General features: G+C 39.2%; 1 protein-coding gene across 1 annotated transcript in view; it reads left to right on the top strand.

Moving 5' to 3' along the window:
- LOC105282049 (slit homolog 3 protein) overlaps positions 1–20747 on the top strand; it is a 73740-nt gene that overhangs the window by 1491 nt on the left and 51502 nt on the right. Inside the window, exon 2 of the mRNA XM_011343733.3 lies at positions 204–649. Within this exon, the coding sequence (XP_011342035.1) occupies positions 601–649 (49 nt within the window). The 5' untranslated portion in view covers positions 204–600. The remainder of the gene's footprint in view (positions 1–203; positions 650–20747) is intronic.

The following is a 20747-nucleotide window of genomic DNA, read 5'->3' as shown; positions in this document are numbered from 1 at the left end:
ATTGAGAAGTAGAAATATAAGACTTATACATTAACACGAAATTGGAATTAACATTCAATTTTTCGTGGAAAAAGAGAGTTCCACATAGTATTATATATCTCGAGTGGGATCATTGTTCTCGCTCGAAAAACATCGCTGGCAACGCGCAGGCCACGTTAGGGGAACGTCCTTTTTTACGACGCAACGCGTCTGTCCTTGAACAGGTTGAGGAAGAGGGATCTCTCGCGAGGGAGCCGCAGGACGACGGTTTGTCGAACGGTGGGGCAGCCGTGACGCAATTGCGTTCCTGCCGCTCGCTCGGCAAGAAGGAAAAGTCCATCGCAGACGACGACGACGACAACACGGCTCCAAGAGAACACGGTACACGTCTCCTCGCCGGTGGGATCCCGGTTCGTCGTGTGCGCGCGAGATTTCGCGAGAGGCAGCGCGCACGTTGCGCGATGGTGTGCGTGAGATCGCGCGTGCGAATCGTTTGCGGACTCGCCGGCAGCCTGTAGCTCCGCTGCGGCAGCAGCTGGTTACTTCGGCGAAGTAAGGGAGAGGAAGCAACCGAGACTGTGCCAGACCATTTCGGGTACCGACGCCACCGGACTGACAACCATGCGACCCTTCAGGAACTCGACGAGACGGTGGGCCATCAGCGAGATAGGTAAGTGCACAAATGGTTGTTCGACAAAGCCGGCGAACCCGACCGCCATTTCTCAGCAGAAACTTCGCGCCACGTGAACCGGATAGACTTGGTGCAATAGCTCTGCGATGGTCGGGCTATAACAGTATTCTCTCTCTCCCTCTCTCTCGCTCTCTCTTTCTCGCTCTCACTCTCTCGCTTTGTGTCTCTCTCGTTGATCTCTGTTGCAGATGTCTTTTTGTTATTATTGATACGATATTTATATTTATTGTTAGAGAGAGTTTAATGGACAAGCTTAATGGTCAGCATTTCAAATAGATACAATTCTGATTTGTTTTATTTTTCTTCATTTTAAATCGCTATTTCTACGAATTTGCGATTTGTATTGAAACCGCATGAGCCTATATATGAAATGTACTTTCGAGTATTTTTCAAAAATTGACAATGGAAATAAATAAAGATCAGAAATTAATAACTGATACAATTTGAATAATTCATGAAAATGTTCGCAATCGCGCACACCTGTTTTGCAGACGCATATCATAAATAATAAATGCAACAAATATATGAGTATACGTGCGCGCAGTTGGCAAAAATTAATTTATCATTATTATTTGTTATTAGAAATTGCATTGAGTAACAATCTCAAGATGCATCGTTTACTTAGTTGACAAATCGGTTATATATTAATTTATGTAAAATAAAAGTTGCAAAACTAATGTACAAATGATTTTTTATCGATTTTCACGTACATTTACGAAATCTATATTTAACAAATCGACGAGCACTATTCATCGCGGTAGCACTTAATTCAGAACAAGAAACACGTTTCCGCAGAATGAACTGACGGTAAAAAGGAAACATGCGTCTCTCTATTTCTCTGTCTCTCTTCCTCTTTTCTTTTTCATATAAGAAAAATAAGTCACATGTACAACTTGTGTGATTAAATGGAACTCCGGGATCGCTGTCTTCATCGCTGATAAATTGCTTCTTTGAAATGAGATCGCCAAAACTCAAAAAGATGTTAATGCACGGAAACAGCAATACAATAGACTAAAGATGCGATATTAAAAAGAAATGGACATATTCCGTATTATTGAAGAAAGAAAGAAACATCTTATCTTGAGTTTTAAAATCCAATTTCTTTGAGAAGATAATATTTCGAGTTTCTTTCTCTCTAGTAATCTCTTACTGTGCTAACAGTTTACTCTGTACACTAAAAGTTTTTAATGACATGCTCCGCGACGTAATAACAAAACAAATTCTAAATATTCAGTACTATTTTGCTTTTTACTACGAACGAATTCAGTGTTACAAAAGAGCAATAATAATCAGGTGAATTTAAAGAAACAAACGTTGTATATGTGTGACGCTCTTATTTTTCCATTAATAATTTTACCATGAAAAAGCGAATTCTCTCTAATGGAGTCGATTTAATTTCGATCCGCCAATCTCATTCGAGAGGTGCGAAATACCTCGAATTGTTTCCACCAACATAACGAGATTGCGTCAACCGTTGCGTATCTCTATTGCGCGAACTCGTGGGAGGCGCACGTAGATGACGTGCCCCGCCGACTTCGAGTAAAGTTACGCTGTAATCTTCTTACACCGAAGAAACGTCGAAACTTGGACGCGTCGGTCGCGTCAATAAACCATTAGCACGAACATAAACTAAAGACTATATTCGCGAGAACTACGCTACGGAGAGTGATTTCTTTTTACAGCGCGTCCGAGAGACAAGTGATTGCTGCGAAAATTCATTGGTCTTGTTGCTTGAATTATTTATTACTTTATTGGCAATTGGTCTTTGCTCTGCGCAAAGGGTGTTTATTTATAAACTTGTGTTTTTCATTGTGTGTAAATTTGTGTGTGTCATTGTATGCGAGTGAATCATTGTCGATGTTATCTATTATTTACAGAGGGGAGGAATGGATCTATAAAATGAATCATTGTATCGTTATATTCTATTACCTGTTTCACATAGGTATATATATACATATAAGCACCATTAATCTGTTTAACAAAATTGTGTTTCTAGACCATTAAAAATTTTAGTTTTTCTTTCTTTAGTAAAAATGAGAAATTTTTATTTTTCTGTTACATCGATAACATACACAGATAGATTCTGTTATATAGATAAGATTACGTTTATCTTTATATCGCGCGAAGGAAGATAAAATTAATCGAATTCGAATGCGAATTTGAAACAGTCATGATTTCTGCATTCGACTGCGATCATTTTTGCATAAACTGATTTTTGTTACGTTTATACAGATAAATGAAGATTCAATGATCTGATAATACGGTAATATCTCTTGAAAAAATATTTTAAAATGTAGTTTCTAACTTTAAAGTTATTTAGCTATTAAACAATTTTATGAGTGCTACATATATCTTAAAAAATAATTATACGCTGTAAGTAGCATTTTTGAAGCTAATTTAAACTTGTCGCAATTTATTGCATTGCCATATCATTAATGAGCTTGATAATTAAATCGATGCTTCTTGTATTCGATTGTAATGAATGTTATATGGAATTCGAAAGTCAAATATCATTTACGACCGAATTATTTTGTTACGTTTCGAAATCCCGCATTTTTTCCACAACTTTCCAACTTTCCCCAGATTAAACGGTAAATATTACTAGATTTGTTCATGTAAATGTTGGAAAATGTGAAATTTTTGCTTTTAATCTAATAATTCTTGCTTTTCTACACGTATATACCGCGTTTACTGCATTTAAATCGTGGCCAATCCGGTTTGCATGTATATCAAGAGATAGAAGGAAGTGAAATGAAATAGAAATTCGCATATCGATACGACACGAGCAGACAATTATTGCGCGGAATTCGTAATGAATCTTGCGAATAGCAGCGTCTGAATATATTCCCAATTACATTATTCGCGCAGCATATAAGCCATCTCTCGCCAAAATGATCCCATTAAATTAATATGGTTACTATTCTTAAAACTATTCGTCTTTCTTGCTTCTTAAATTTTAATTATGTGAGGAATATGGCAACAGTAATTCAGCAGCGCGAAATTCTTAATTCCCGAAATTGCTTTTATCAATATCTAATTATTCAATTATTCTTTTTATATTTTTTGTATTATATTTCTGTCACTGTTCTCAAAAATTGGTTGAGAGATATCATTGAGGGAACTACTTTTTTCAGTTAACTAACATAGAGAACATTAAAAAAGCAACAATCCGAGTCTCTTTCTCGTCTTTCTCTCGATGTAGAATCCGGAAAATCGTTCATGTTAAGTGAAACGAAACGCTCGTATTTATTTCGCGAGGTACATTTTTGCTTTCGAACAGTCATGTTCGAGAGCATTTCTTGTGAAAACACACATGTGCGTATGTAATTAAAAAAAAACGGATTTTCACTACATGATTTCTCATTTGGCCGCACGACCTTTCGCATTGCGCGGAAAGCCGGAATCGTGCGGGCATCGCTGGGAACGTTCGGGTACGTGTAATTGGTAGATAATGCAGGTAATGCATGATAATTAAACCGCACTTCATTGCGTCATAGTTAAACGTGGAAATCCTTGCGCGTTGTCTAGTTTCCTGCGGATAAACGAGCATAAAACGCGATAGGAATTAATCGATACTTTTCATCACGAGTTCCGACCGAGTTTCATGATTTCCTCTCTATCCATCTCCTCCGAGCACTCTCCTCCGCTTCATTTGTTAATGCACATCGCTGCTGCAATATCATAATTACAAGTTGCTATTAGCTCGGAATAACAATGTGATAGTTCACGAATTTTGCAGTGTTGCGAGATTTTTCATTATAAATCTTCTTCATTTACGACTTTTCGTAATGAATTGATATAATTTGGAAACGTTTAATATAATCTATCATCACCATAATTTGCAGTGCTCAACCTGTTATTGAATATGGTAATTTAATTCCGATCGTATAAGATAACGGTAGCGAATGAAATAGCTTGTAGTAGGAACGTGAATTTTACATAATAACTATGGAAATGTCGAAAAATGATGAGACAGACTGGTATTTTATCAAATCACGGACGTTTTGTATCTTTTTTATTAAAAAACTGAATCAATTGATATTGGATATAGAAATATTTATATAAAATGTTTATATAAAAAATTTATATTTATAAAAAGCATGCAACGAATATTTCGTAATATTTTATGAATAGATTGGTATAGAAGGTAAACGCAGTTAAAAATATGGTATATAATATATAAAAAGCATTAAAGGAAATATCAAGACTAAGAGCTACTTGAGCAAAACAAAGAAGAAAACGTCATTTCAAGAATCTTTGATAATAACTTCATTACATTCTGCTAATAATGGAAAATAGGAATGATCAAAGATAATTCCATTAACATACTGAAAAATGAAATTTTATCTTCAGTAATTCAACATTGTTATGTAAAAGGGCACAAAACGTTCTGCATCATACACATAAAAATATGGAAAATTGACTTAAAAGTTTTATGCAACATTATGACATAAAAGGATGTTTGTACATACATTAATTACGCGAAACAAAATTCTTTTTGACAGTTCTGTTGTTCTCCCTGTGAGTAATCCTCTCCCTGCGTATAAAATATATTTTATTTGAAAATAATATATTATTTATAAATGTCAATTGTAAATTAACTTTTCGACAATTTAATAACCATATTTTTTTATAAAAGAGTTGTTCATATTAAAGCTGTCCATATTCCCAATGTTTAAATAATATTTTCCCATGATCATTAATCTTTCTAACAATTGCATTTACAGCCTAGAAAATTTTATACGTTTCGATTAATCAATTCAATTAATTCGCAACAAACGTTATGTTTTCTGTAAAATAGGTGATTTGTGCGTATCCACGTCGAAATGATTAAAAGTGAACCTGTATTACGTTTACGTGAAACTCGCGTGTATGCACAAAGCTAACGTAAATCGCGTCACGATCGTCGCATCATCTTGCTTGCTGCTCTCGTCGACGCGGCGCTGCTTGCTTTTCTGTTCACGAGCGGGCGCGGTGGAAATAATTGCTTTCGCCGTATTGTGCAATGCGATCGTTTCTCGTATCGAAGGTTTTCTTTGAGCAAGCGTAGGAAAGAGACGACGGTACTTTGTGGGTTATGTGGCGAAGGTTGGACGTATACGAGGTGTGTCTTAATGCACGCCGGGGCTTTCTCCCACCGGGGACACCAACGTTTTCTCATTTCGCACGGAGACTGTTATACACCGTGGAAATATCGCGCGTACTCCGCTCCGCTCTGAAAATTTTCTTCGGTGTTTAATTATTTTTGAACCTAAAACATCCCCCGGACGCATATATTACCTCCTCTTCTCTTGCAGAGAAAAATTGTTAGGGGAAAACTCGAGGCAAACGAGATTCGCGGGGTCCGCTGGGTCCCATTTTCTCTGCATGCATCAGAAAGAGATAACTAATTGCGAGATCACCGTTGCGTGTTAATAAGACTTTATGTCTAATGAAATCGTGGCAGTCAGAAGTACAAATTAAGGGATGGTTCGAAATAGCAACCGCTTTCTATGTAGCATATTAATGGCTCGCGTATTGCACGGAATAAATGATCGATTGTTCGTGCGCGATAAATATTATACAATATTGATAGAAAAAAACAAGAAAAAATTGTCGAGATGCCGGGAATGCGAAGAGCCGTGTATCTGTACATAAAATATCGGAATACCCGAGAGCGTCGATGTTTCGACGGCACTGCTCACATTTCGATGGTGTCTTCGTTAGTGTCTTGTAATTCTGAGCGTGTTCGTGCCAAACTCTCTTTTGATTTTTTTCCCTCGTTGTTCCGATGAGCACAATACCACTACCGAGTACGGCAAGTCGAGGTCGGATTTTAAGATCCGTACGTACACGTACGGATCGCGCCGCGGAAGTTAGCCATGGAATTTCCGCCGGTTTAATCTAACTTTTCTTCGGTGGGTTAAGCGCGCTAACGAACAAATTAAGCTCCAATTTGCATGCGGGCTCGTGCTAGCGATCCGCGACGATGACGACGTGCCCGCGGCGCGACGACCCGGTCGCATGATTTTTCTTTCTTCTTTTCGTCCTTTCTCTCTGCAGGCGTAATTGCCAATCACGATTATCGCCCTTTACAACGCGCTGGAATGGCTGTAATTGACGCGAACACGTCACTTGGCGCTATTTTCGCGCTTTATCGGGTTACGCGATACGCAGACGCGCGATATCGTCCATATCTAATCCTATCGGTCTCTTTATTAGTTTCTTTTATCGTGCCGCGCGCTGCTCGATTGCCAGGAAATCGATAAAAAGTGATTGAGGGCTCGGAACGCAGAAACCGCGTGAGTTTATTCTTTTTTTATTTTTTTTTCCTCGATAAATGAATTATTCGGCATTCAGCTGACTAGTGGTCTACCGACTGATGCAAGATTCAGTGTCCAGATAACGCGTACGGCGAACAAAAGTGAAATGGTGTTGTGTTCAGTTTTTTAGCGCAAAAATCGGTCACGTTCTGGTCATCGCTGGCTTTCGCAATCGTCGGTACGCTTTTTTTGAATGAGGGGAGCGCAGTCATGCATCCCTTCATTTATATGTTGAGACCGTGCGATTCAGCAAGTGCACGTTGAGGCAATCGCTACTAATGCGAAATTCGAGTCTGATCACGATAACGCGACATGGCTTTCCTCTTTATTTGAAATTTCATTCAGCGCAGACATATAGCTTTGATTGTTAAAATTTTTTGCCATTAAAAATTTTTTTCATTAAATTTTTATTGGAATTTTAGATTGGTTCTATATTAAATTTTTTAATTATTATTTTATCTCTATTATCTTTTTACGTGTGTGGCTGTATAATGGCTGAAAGGAAGAGACATAGTTTGTTCTATAAAACGACTTGATGCACGCGGAACCTGAATTAAGCAAGAACCGAGTAAAATTTCAGGAAGTCATGAACAGTACTACCACTTTTTCTGCAACATCTTCAAACCGGAATTGCCCGGTTTTTGCATTCAGAGTGTCAATTGGCGACAAAACAGTAAAAGCGTTCTTTTGCATCCTTTACGTGCGACAGAGCATCGCAGTGTTCACGGACGTTTAACGTCGTTACGAGTTCCGTCGAGCACTCCTTTAATGAATTTTTCCGTATCCGATCTTTTCTTGTATTATTTTCCCCCTTATTGCCTTAGCATCATGCTGCTCCAATTATATGCCGGAAAATTGGTAACACAGTGAGGGGTTAAATGCGTCTGGAGACTCTGCTACGTACGTCGATTGCTGTTAATATGGAAATGCGCGGCAAGCGCGCACATCCACAGCTTAGCATAATTTTTCGATCTAATCTGCGATTATTACTCAAAATATTTTCACGCTTCCCAGCTATAAAATAAATCACAAATTGAAAAACGAGAGCCTCACGGTCGAGGCATCCTGCGAATTTAATCTTGTATTATATTATCCCGGCAAAGAATTTAATTAATTCGTTTGCAATCAACGGGATAACAATTTGTACACTTCACACCGGGATAAAATGCATTTTTCTCGTTCTGCGCTCTATCCCCCGCATTCCACGATGCTTTCAAACGAGCAAAAATCACTCGCGATACGATCGTCCTTTCCAAGAAATGCGCGAATCTTAATTTCGCCGATAAACACATTTCGCGCGTAACGATACATTTCTCGTCCATATCGCGAATTAATTATAAGAGGCATGCAGAACCCCCTCCCGCGAGACAGGATTTTCCCTAAGCGTTCCCGTTCTTCATAAAGAAGCTGTCCCTTTTTTTCGCAAAGACGTTTACCGCGGTTGACGGGCGCAGGAATATTAAAAAACTTTTTGTCAAGGGTATGTTTTACCTACGTAAAAGACACCGTGATACACATGACGAACGAGTCGTGTTGCAACTTTGGTCCACCGTTCCCGTGTTTGCTCCTCGGTGCACGTACTAGACGGGTGCGGGTTCGTCATCAAAGGCATCACTCAACGATACGAATAACATTGGTGCAAGCAGCAGCAATGTCAATGGATGCAAGACATCGCCGCGTCACGCTGATTTATCAATATTACGTATTCGAGTTTCACGGATCTCGTGACCGTGTTGCATCTTTAGCTTCTTATCAGGCCGGCGTGTTATTCGGCCGGCTAAAACGCGATCACCCTGAGGAATCGATAACGCGCCGCCCGCGCCGTCTCGCAGATAAAGGCGGTTTCAGGAACGCTGATTGCCGCGCCGCGCCGCGCGCAAAAGCCATCGCAGCAGCGAGCTCCGGTAATTGCGCGTCACGAAAGTATCTCGTACGTCTATTCGCGCAGACACGCCGAAGAGTCTCGCACAACTTGCTGCTCGTGAAGGCAACAGCTGATGCTGATGCGTGCAAACGAGCGGCTGGTGCACCTTTCTTCTGCGACGGTAGCGTGCCACTCGCGGTGTAAGACGTAATAGATGGATAACCGCGGGTATTCCTGCAATTAGGTGGCCATGTGACCCACGATACCTTATCTCTCACCTTTTTCTCTGTGCTACTTTTTCCTAGGAAACTTGGTAATTCATGGATAGACAGCTACTAGAAATAGAGAAACTCAAACAGGTTTTCTTGTCTATCCGTTATCTGTCGAGTTTTCACATAACTTCCATTCTTTCTAACAGAATTTTTGGAAAGCTACAAATAGACGGGAAATAGAGAGAAATGTCCTAGTCCTTTACGAAACTTTCAGATAACTTTAAACAACCTTATAGTCTCTCTCATTTCATTATTATTTTCTGAATGTTCCTGGGTTCCGTTTAGAAAAAAAGAAATGGATTAGAATATATCATATTATATTGTAATACATAAGAATCGATTGGAATATGTTATATAAGAAATTAAATGAAGAGCACTTTGATGCAAATTACAATACGAGTAATCGTGGAACTTGCAATCGTGATCCGTTTAATGTTTCAATTAAAATCAAAATAAAATTAAACGCAAGTTTGATAAACTCGTATATACACATGTACCGTGTCTCAATGATATCATCCCTGGAAAAAGTGGAATGAGATCGAGAGTTGCGAGTTACAGCTAAGCTTTCAATAACTTTCAAGGCTTTGTTGACAAACTCGCTCGTATACTCGTACGTTGTGTTTAATTCCGATAATTCCGTATCGACGTGACATTTTCGTTGTAAGCAAAATTCTTCTATCATGGAAAGCGTGTGGCAGGTTTCACTTTTAAGCATTCATATAACTTTGTCTTTTGCGTTTTTAATTTAGTTGTATTTATTTTAAATTTTGCAAAATTAATAATAATTTAAAGGATAATCTTAATCAGCACGTTAATGCAAGCATCGATATTAATATCATATTATTTTATTACAAATTATAATAAATAGGCTTTTAGTTACCATAAAGTTTCAAAATGCGCGCAAATGGACACATATTTAAAACATTATAATTAAAAATGAGTTCGCATTTTTATTTTTAAATATAAAAAAAGAGACTGTTTCAGTTTCACATCTTTGGGGTATAATGGAACCGTTTTTCATTCCATTTTACGATTGAATTAGCTTTGTAAATTACTTTGGCTAAATCGTTTAAAAAAGGCAATGCAATTTCATATTTTGAACTTCACTGTACATTGATTTCCATTCAAACATGGAGCTTACAACTATGTCTATTTCCAACGGTAATGCATGGTGCAATTCAACGTTCATTTTTATTTCTCTTGTTTTGAGAGTTATATTTTCGACATATATGGATAAATATTTATTTCAAACATAAAAGCGAAATAAATTTACGCACATAGATCGTCTGTAATTGTTACTTATTATTATTTACTTTGACGTATTTAAATATATTTGAATTCTTTCGTGATTCAAATCTAATATTCAATAAGATGATATAATAAATTGCGCAAATTTTTAATCGATCCATAACATACAACATTAAATGTGAACTTTACGTTAAATAATAGTCAGCGCACAATGTGCTATTGCGGTTTTATTATATATTTGTTCGCAGAGTAATCTAATATATTACAATTTGAGGAGAACTAGGAAATTTGCTAACCGCGTAATCTATCAAAATGAGATACGTTATATCGCGCTCTCGTCATAGAATTTCATGAAGAATAAACATTGGTAATGCGTTAATTTGAAATTAACATTAAACTGGTTTTGCGAGTGATGATGAGATATAATGCGGTGTGTAGCCTTTTATACCGGTGTTTAATTACGACGGTATCATCCCGAATTTTCGCGTCGCTTATTACCGCGCGTAAATTAGCACAGTAAAATGTATTTCACTATGATGAATACACGATGTGAGAAATTGGTCGCATCTATAAAATGATCATTTCTTTTACAAAGTTTTGTTGAAAAATTCGCAGTCTGATTCTGTCTATGACTTTGCAATTTCAGTTATTTTAGTAAGTTTTGCCATCAATAATTTTAATAAAAATATTATATACATTTTCAGATGATCGTAATACCTTTTCTGTCATTAACAGATAAGTATAAAATCAATTTCTTTGGTGGTGTAAACTATTTTAGCAATAAAAGCATTCGCTGCCATTATAAGCGACTACTATTACAACGAGGAGGCTGTAATGAAAGTTACGAGCGGATTTTGGAAAGGCCGTAAATTTAATACTCTCGAATGCGCACATTTGAATTAAGCCGTGCGCATACGTGGTTCAAAGCCTCAGATACGTTCCCCCATTGGTGGTTCGCGGCATCAAACCGCATTTAGCACAAGTTCGGCTTAAAATTCCAATATATGCCCAGTAAATTCGCCTGGTGTTCGAATGCCGATTTCGGTCGAATGTCATTGGAACGATTGCACCTCCCGCAATTCCCATTACGAGAATTACATTCTAATAAGTACTAATGAAGTCAATGAAGACACATAAATTACCATTAATATTTCAGCGGGAGATACTTTAAATGAGAAAGGAAGCATGCGGAGACACATGCATGGAAAGTGCGACTTGAAAATCTGTTAATTAACAGCGAAAACGCGATATCGTGTTTAATAGTTATCCGAGAATAAGTGCTTCCCCCAGCTATGTATTTTCGTGTCTATAATGCAATATCAAGCCGTCTGTACGAAATGAAGGCTTCGTGATATTCGCACTCATCCGTCATTATTTCAGACATGCTCGCCAACAGCTCAGCGGTCCATTATTGTGATCCGAGGGATCGTTGCCGCTGCAACAACCGCACGGCGGATGTTAATGAGCGTTAATGCTAAAGCAACACGCTGATTGATGCAGAAGTCACACCGACACCAACGACAACGACAATGATGAAGACGACGACGACGACGACGACGACGACGCCGACGCCGACGACGATGATGACGCCGACGTAATGTTCTCATATCTTGCGCACGTTGTTGGTGATCATTATATCCCGGTCGGGGATGGAGGGTAGCGGTCGACTGCACTTTCGCAGAAAATGGAGGCACACTCCCTCCGCGATTGTTAAGTCTCCGAGAAAAGAAGTGCGACCGAGGTTAACGTGCAGTTACCTCGAGCCACGCGCATTGTCCGCGGGCATGCAACTGAAGTGCATTCATCGGCGATTGTACGTCGTGCGATGCACTCGGTTCTTCTGGTGTTGTCGGCTGGTGGCTCCGGCGCGATTCGAAGGCTTTCACGTTGATTTGTCGATCGTTTGGGATAATTGGCGGATTCCTCTCCCTCGCCGCAGGTCCACGTAAGATTGCAACGCGCGTCTACCTCGTTCCGATATACTTTCCCTGTTTTTCTCGCTTCGGGGACGCTCGAACTGCCGTAATCCGTGTGGCTCGCTAATTGCGAGGAGCAATCTTGCGGGCGGCGATAACGCGACGTTAGTGCGCGCGAACACAAATTTGCAGCCAGATATCGCTATCGGAATTTCGGTATCTAAGTGTATAGGGGAGATAAACAAGGAGTATTTACAGAGAGAGAGGTGTTTGCAATCTAGATGCAACAGCAACAATACAGTGGCGGTGCCACAACAGCAGCAGCAGCGCGCGGTTATAGCCGTGAATTTATTCCCAGGGAAAGCGATACGCTTCGCCAGGTACGCGCCGCGTCCGCGTGCCCGTCGCCGGCGGCTGCAGCTTTCCGATGCATAACAATGTAACCGCGCGATCCGCTTCACCTCGATACAACGACCGCATAATGCAGCAGATAGCACCTGTTAACGCGCCTCTAAACACCGTTCTAATTATTATTTATCAGACGCGCGGCGTCGCCCAGCGACGTTCACGAAACTCCTAATTAATTAACAACCCCTTCCGGCACGGCGCGGAGCGCCCCGCCGCCGGTTAACGAGCAATTTCAGGCTGCTTAATGCAGATACGGCTCTAATTAGAAAAATTTCTGGTGCAGCGACGATCCCCTCCGCACTTACACTTTCTTCCCCCGATGTAAACGCAGCTACGTGACTCCGTTCTTCTCCCCCGTCCTACCCCACATTAACTCGCGAGCGCTCTTCAATTTAATGCTCCCTTCTCGACCCGCTTGAATGCCGCTACCGCTTGTAGATGGTACCGCCGTTTAGCAGGTTATCACACAAAGGGCTAATTAATACGATAACGGCTAAAATTAATTTTTATGTGTGCCACCGCCCCCCCCCCCCGCACTCGCACGGTCGATAAGACGAGTCTTGATAACGAAGGATTTTTGACCACCGACCCCCTCCTCTTTCTCTCTAGCATCGATCGCGGTTATATCAGATTGAGAAACTGTAATTAACAGCCCTGGTATGCAGACGCATAAGATCGAGCTCATTTTGTATTGTGGTTCAGGCGAATGCAGGTGCGCTGAGCGTCGAGTCTGCATTTAAAATTTAACATCTCGTCATCGGCATCTGTATCGAATTGTCAGTGAGCGGAACAAAAGCGGTGAGATAATAGATGGATATTTAAATAAAATCTCTGTATGCTCGCGAGATATACGCGGTATTTCATAATTTATTTAAAAAGAAAAGCGAATTGTTATTTATGATCTTGCGTAACTGATTTTCCGATAACTGTAATGAGGTTCCGATATTATATCTGAAATTTCATGATAAAAGTTTTATGTCAAAAATTTGGCTGTATCGAGAATTTCTATCAGAAGATTTGTATTTATATTATATTATGCTATATATTATAATGTTATTAAAAAACTTTGTATCCTATCGTTGCTGTTGATACATAATGACGTATTCAGGATTTCAAGAATTAAAAAAATATATTGTATTACAAATGAATTTATTTTAATGCAATAGCTATATTCATTGCAAAAAATGGTGCTATTTTATATATAAAGGCAAATGAGGAAAATGTATAAAATATTTGAGAAATGTAAACGTTGCAGTTTTTTCAATGTGTTTTGATCGTGCGATGATTGTATCGCAATTTCAACTTTGCAACAAGCGTCCGGAAAAGCGCATTGATTGCTGCTTCCAAACTGAATTTGTGATATTTTAACCGACAGAATGATCCATTGCATCATCCAGCAAGCGCATTCGCATGCGAAGTTTCGTCTTTTTTTGAATCTCTCCCAATGTACACTTAATTGTAGTCACGTATAGTACCCTACACGTGCAGTGATATTGGAACGCCAGAATATAAAAAAAAGAATGCAATTTTTTGTGACACGGGATATGTGTTTTAATCTATCCACTATCAAAATAAATTTCTTGCAACTTTGTTTTTACACAATGCTAGTTCTACGAGAGGCGTGACAAACGATAAATCTTTAATAAAAGCAATTTATTAAAAGTCAAGTTATGATTGCTTCGGTGAAATCTCAAATTTAAACAGTTGCTTATTTAATTAAATAATGGTTCTTGAAATGGTAATTGAATTCAATCTAAAATAGATACATGGTTATATTAATAAAAGACGAGATACAATACTATTTTGTAATTATTTTTATGAAGAATTTAAAGGTTGGCTGGGCATGAAATAGGCGAGGTCACTGCATCGAGCTCTTTGTAACATAGTTTTTTTATGAAATAAATATTTGTTTATATATTCATATTCATATACGTCGATCACAAAAAATATTATTAGATATTTACGAAATTATAATGCAATATCGCGCGCAAGTAATTATTCTGAAAAGCAAGTTTTATAAGAAAATACGCTTAAAAAAAAATTCGCGCTTATATTATTAAAATGAATCATTGACACGTTCTTTTATCGATAATAAAAAGATAATCGAGATTGTAACATATGTATTTAGATGTTTCATCATGAGCGCGTTTTGATTGCATGTTGTGCAGACAGCAAGTTAATCAAGTTTGTTAACACGTGACATTTTTCGGTTGAAAGCGCTCATTGCAACAGCGAAGATTCCAATTTCTCTCCGATATATTGGTCTCCTCGCCCCCTCTTCGCCTTACAAAATTTATATTCGAAACGGAATAAAGGCTACACAATCTACGATCGGCGTGCGCGACGAATATGCATGCGGCGCGATTCGATATCTAATATTTTTTCGCTGACGGCACTCGTGCGGGAGAGGATTTCAGGATCTATGATTTCGCACAAGTTTCGCATATCTATCGCGCAATATTATTCGTAATAACCGCGGGAAGATCGGCGAGAATGTACCGAGGCGTGCGAAGGGAAGGCGCAATGAGAAGACCGCCTGGCAAAATACGATAGCGACTTTAAAACCGTGCGAGATTTTTTTTCATGCCGCGTTTAAGGAAAGCATAATGTAGAAGCATCACGTAGGAAATTCGTGCGATTTTTCTGGCTGACTCGGTTGGCACAGGTTCTATACCTTGCGTACGCATCTTCTGCGATCGATGACACGGTATATCTCTTCTTATACGCTGAAGTTTCTAAAGCAACTGTGAATAAGATACCGATTTTCTCGGATTTAATGGCTTCAGATTTATTCCCCGGTAAATCAATTATATGTGATTTTACTCCGCTAGCGCTTGCAGAATTTCGTTCTTCTGATCTCTTTTTCTTCAAGTAATACATAACAATTTTTATAATATTAGATATATATAAAGAGAGATTTATGTAAAAATTTCTTTTATTCCTTACTTTCTTTGTTTTTATACATTATTTTTGGAATATGAGAGTGTAATACAAGTTTAATAATTACACATATTTTCTCATGTCAACTGCTTTCATTTTATTGTTAAATTGAGGAAAGAAATAAAATATCATGCATTCACAATTAAATAAATGTAACGTTTCGTTGTGCGTTTTTCGTGCAGACATATGCGACAGGGAAACAGTTAAACATCTCTGGGGAAGTTCGGCGATGCGTGATGCGTGACGCTGCGTAAGCGGCTGAAATAAAATAAAAAAGTCCACACCAGAAATCGATATTCCCCCCGTGTTACCTTTGGCGTTCGGTCACTTGGCTTTATGAGCATTCTGCTGCCATAAACGTTGCACTTTACGGATACGCGATTCGTGCAGCGCAATTTGGTGCGAAAAGAACGCGCAGGCTACGCAAGCAGTTCGCGCGCGATGACCAACTTTCGAGTTTCAGCTCGCTCGTATGGCGGGTACGCGCACGTGTCTACATGTATTTCCACGTATGTGTGATTTAAAAGAGAGAGAGGGAGGTAGACAGATAGATAGAGAGAGAATGCATATATGTGTGGAAATTTCCGCGCACACTTTCAAGGTATCCGGCCATCTGGACCCAGTTTCCACCTGGTCCCCCAGCTGCGTACGTTGGCGCATAACTTGCGAGTTACATGCGTTCGAATGGTTCGAGATGTGTTCGGAGTTACAATTCGTGCTTGTGAAAAAAGCTCACGAAATCTCACGGATTCTGCGAAAGTCGATGGTACAGTCTTCGATATTTAATATTGATATGTGTAACCGCTCACATCGCTGAAAAATAGTTAAAAATTGGATTTACAAATGTATATATCTTTGTACACCAGCTGCCCGCAATCTACTAACGCACTTTTTATTCATGAATTCCATCAAAATATCAAGGTACGTTCTCTGTTTGTTGTAGGCTCGCTTTAACGTTGAATATTCCCACACGTAATTTCGTTAAATTATGAATCTTTATTTAAGTATAATTAATGAAAATTAGTTAGATCTACTTGATAATTTAAAAAGTAAGATCTATTACTATTCTTCTGAATAATTGCAGAATATTAAATATTCTATAGCGTTGCATTTTTTGATAAATTTGCCCCAGGGTAATATTATTCACTTGACTTTCATATTTAATCGTGAAGTTATGCATACAATAAAATCTCGTTATAATGAACATTAATAGTACGAGACTTTCAATATAACCTAATTTAATTGAATGTTTGACAAGTTATAAATATTCGATATAGCCCAATTTTGGCATGAAATCTAATATAAACAGCTAATGAATTATACTAGAACATTGATATTTTATAATTACTGGCGAATCGGTCGCGAAATGGAAATTATTTCCTTATAAATTATCATACATATATCACACTATATCATATAACGTTGTTATATCTTCTATTCTATACACAGAACCATTCCCGTGCATATTGTAGATTTTAATTTAATTTTATTATTTTTTTATAATTTTTAATATTTCAGTGCGGCATAACGTGAAATCGTGCATGAAAATTGTAAAATATTTCTATTAATACATATTCGTGCATTGTTGTAGCTCGCGATGATTTCATTTATGTTGCAGAATTCGCGTTCTCGTTGTTTAAAATTATACTTTTATACGGATGACCAATATAACGAAAAGTAACATTTTATTTCTCGCTTGAACGTTTCGCCAATCATCACATGTCGATATACATTCCTTTCTTATTTACATACATACAGATATACACATGATGTATATGAATTCAACGATGCCAAGAATGTTTTCGGAGTCATCCTCCATGAACTTTCATTATTTAACGATTTGGAAATGTATCTTCGTTGGAAACGGAAATGTCTCACATGAGAGAGCCAATATCAGCGACCGACTCCATACTCCATAGAGGAAGAGAGAAAAAGAGAGAGAAAGAAAGAGCGCATGAAAATCGAAGAAGAACACGCGCATTACAAGTTACGAACTACGTGACCTCACCGATATATCCCTTATGAAAAAAAAGAAAAAAAATGGAAAAAGAGAGAAAACGAGCCCCTCGACTGTAAATCAGCTCGTGAATCGCGAATGTTGCCGCTCGTTACATCCGCCAATCTCCCGCGTGAAATTCAAGGGAGGGACGACGCGTACGAGGATGAGAGCGGCGAAGGTGCAACGCGCTCGCGGATCCACGCGAGGGGGTGCGCCGCAAGTACTTTTCGCGGTACGGAGATTTACGGATTAATACGACGGGGAGATCCCGCGGTCGTGCGTTAACTGCGTTATCGCGTCGCTCCGCTCCTCGACGGCCCAATTTACATCGGTGTATACGCGCGAAAGCACTCGGCCGCCGTCTAGAACGCTTCCTGCTTCATTTTTCGCGGGGAGCATAATGGGCCGCGCACTCGCGCGGGACTGTGAATATTTATGAGGCATATGGGCGCGAGAGGGGATGGTTGGGAGCGGCAGGGGGTGGCACAGGCAGGGTGAAAAATCACTGGCGAATCCGAGCTTTGTGCGGCACCGCGAAGTCGAGAGTTCTCATTGGCAATGCGCGACTGTCGAAGACGTCCGCTCGCGAAGAGAGACGGCTCTCGTGACGATGTATCCCGCCCGAGGGCAGAAATACTGTTATTTCCGTGAAATCTGAAATCGATAGGAAGAAGGAATAGGCAGACTGCGCGCGAGGAAAAAATCCGAACGATTCGACGATTTGTGGACTATTATATTACTTATTCATGTTTTGTATGACGTAACTGCAATGGGTTTCTCTAATATGAAAGGTTTCAGTCGTTCCTTCGTGATCGCTGGCTCGTTACTCTGTTTCGTATCTCCACATTTTCTGTGTTCTTCTTATAGATCTCCTGATGCTTGAATCGATGCAATTGATAGATTTCAAAATTAATTTGTTCTGAACTAGTAAAATTTATTGGCTGAATTGGTACAAATAGACATCAAGTGAACGAAACATCGATTCAACGCAATTCTGTAACAGAGCAAATATTGTCAGTCATGTTTCATGTTTGATTGACCGGTCAGAATGTTTTACATTGATTTTTTCTTAGCGAACGCGTCACCATCCGGCGCTGCAGTGAGTTGTTGTTATCGTTGGATGATTAATCGTTCACACTCGTTCGGGCAGTCTGTAAATATTGTCATTTTGTATTCGCAGATTTGCCACTTGTTGCGTAAAATTAATATTTGAGTTGTCACGAGCGGTCGATGTTAAAAATAGATTTTCTTTCTACTGCAGGATATCCGGAATTTCTCATGCGTGGATAACTTGTGACTCAGAAGCAAAAAGGGGAGAACGCTACATGTATAGATAAGATATTTGTCCCTTTTTTCCGAGTTATAAATTCTTAGCAACCGTGTATATGGAACTAATTTAAGTCAAAGTCAGATAATCGAAGCATAAACTATTAATTTCGTCATCGATAATTGATCTCACGCGAGATGTATTATCATTGACATTTCTGATTAACTTTAGAATGCATTTACATGAAATTTACAACATAACTGGACTTTCTTCGTTTACCTCAACGTAAAATATGCATACAGATTTATATCGCACAATGTTTACGCGATACGCGCGGAATACTCAGGAGTGTTATTCAAAACAGGTAGAAAGCGCGGTAACATTTTCGCATCTACGACCTGTATTCGAATTTTAGTGTCGATAAGTTCGCGCATAGGATGTGGCGATATAAGAACGAAAAGAAACATAGATCGCCAGGGATATGGTACGAATGTTTTAGTCATACATAAAATATCTGAACGAATTTGGTTTTTTCTTTCCAAGCTTGGACACGTGAAGAGGCATAAAATCAGAATCTGAGAAAAAACGGAATCCGAGAAAAAGAACGGATGTATCTAACAAAGAATTGACACAATGTATCTGGAAATGGGACAACGAAACAATAGGGAAAGGATAAATTGTTTCCGATAACAGCATCAGTGTGTGAATTGCGTGTTTCGAAAGTGAAATGTTAAACGCGTCAATGATATCGCATATTATGCACAGCAACCCCGATATAACCCAAATCATATCGCGTGAAAAAATAGTCTACGGTAAACCGTCGTGCGCTCGCCGGGACGAGGTGCATTAAACGCTCAGGCAATTTGAAATATCAACATTTGTTCATGTCCTAAATATAATAGACTGGCTCCGTGGTGCAATAACCGGCGCACCGTGTCCCGCGCGGTGCAGCAATCGTCGTAAATGTCCAGGCATGATAGGGATGGTCCTCGTTGTCCGCGCGGATGGCCGGGCGCGCGCGTATCTCCGCGTTAACAATTACAGAATTTCACGGGAAACGAGCAACATTCCGCGGCAAAAGCCGGGAAGTGCGCGGAATAAACTCGTCGGAATCTTCGGAGCGTGGAGATATTTCAGCGGCTGGCCAGGAAATTCCAGCGGCGAAATTGCGCGATATCGGCGTGGTCCACGCAGCTACGAGCTAATTGAAGAATCCAGCATCCTCGAACGATGCGTTTGTTTATTCGGCCGCTTTTTCGCACGATGTCCGCTGAATGTCCGGTCTTAATTACCTGGCGTTTTCCCGCGTACGTTCGTTACCGTGCCCCGCCGAGGCAGGTTTATTAATCGTATTGAATTGTTACCCCGCGACTAACCCGAACGTTATGCACTCGTTCTTTAATGCAGCAATTATAATCTCGGGGTAGAACAACGTACTTTGAGAATTGATCAAAGAGAGAAAGCGAAAGAGAAGAAGCGATGTTTGAAGCTGCCGCTGAAGATTAAGTAAAATTCCAGAGCAAACTTATTATAAATGTAACCGCTACTTGAAATATACAGATGGAACTTTTTGTGATTGGAAATAATGACTGTACAAAGAATTTTTCGTTAATGAGTTGAATATTTGTCTCTGCTAATTGGTGGGATTGCTGTAGACAATTTCTGAATTTGATAACATAACATTATATAAGAATGTCAATAACGAGTAATATCAGCACGTTGTATTATTTAATATATGTTATGATTTGAGCTTTCGAAATAACTTCTAATTAAAATGCGAAATCATAATGAAATACTAATGAAACCATAACGCTGCGCAGTTTAAATGTTATTTAAGCTTATTTGCATACGAGGGAGGATT

This window comes from Ooceraea biroi, chromosome 7, assembly GCF_003672135.1.
Source record: "Ooceraea biroi isolate clonal line C1 chromosome 7, Obir_v5.4, whole genome shotgun sequence".
NCBI lineage: Eukaryota > Metazoa > Arthropoda > Insecta > Hymenoptera > Formicidae > Ooceraea > Ooceraea biroi.
The sequence above is the reverse complement of the archived record's forward strand: the minus strand, read 5'-3'. Positions and strand labels throughout refer to the sequence as shown.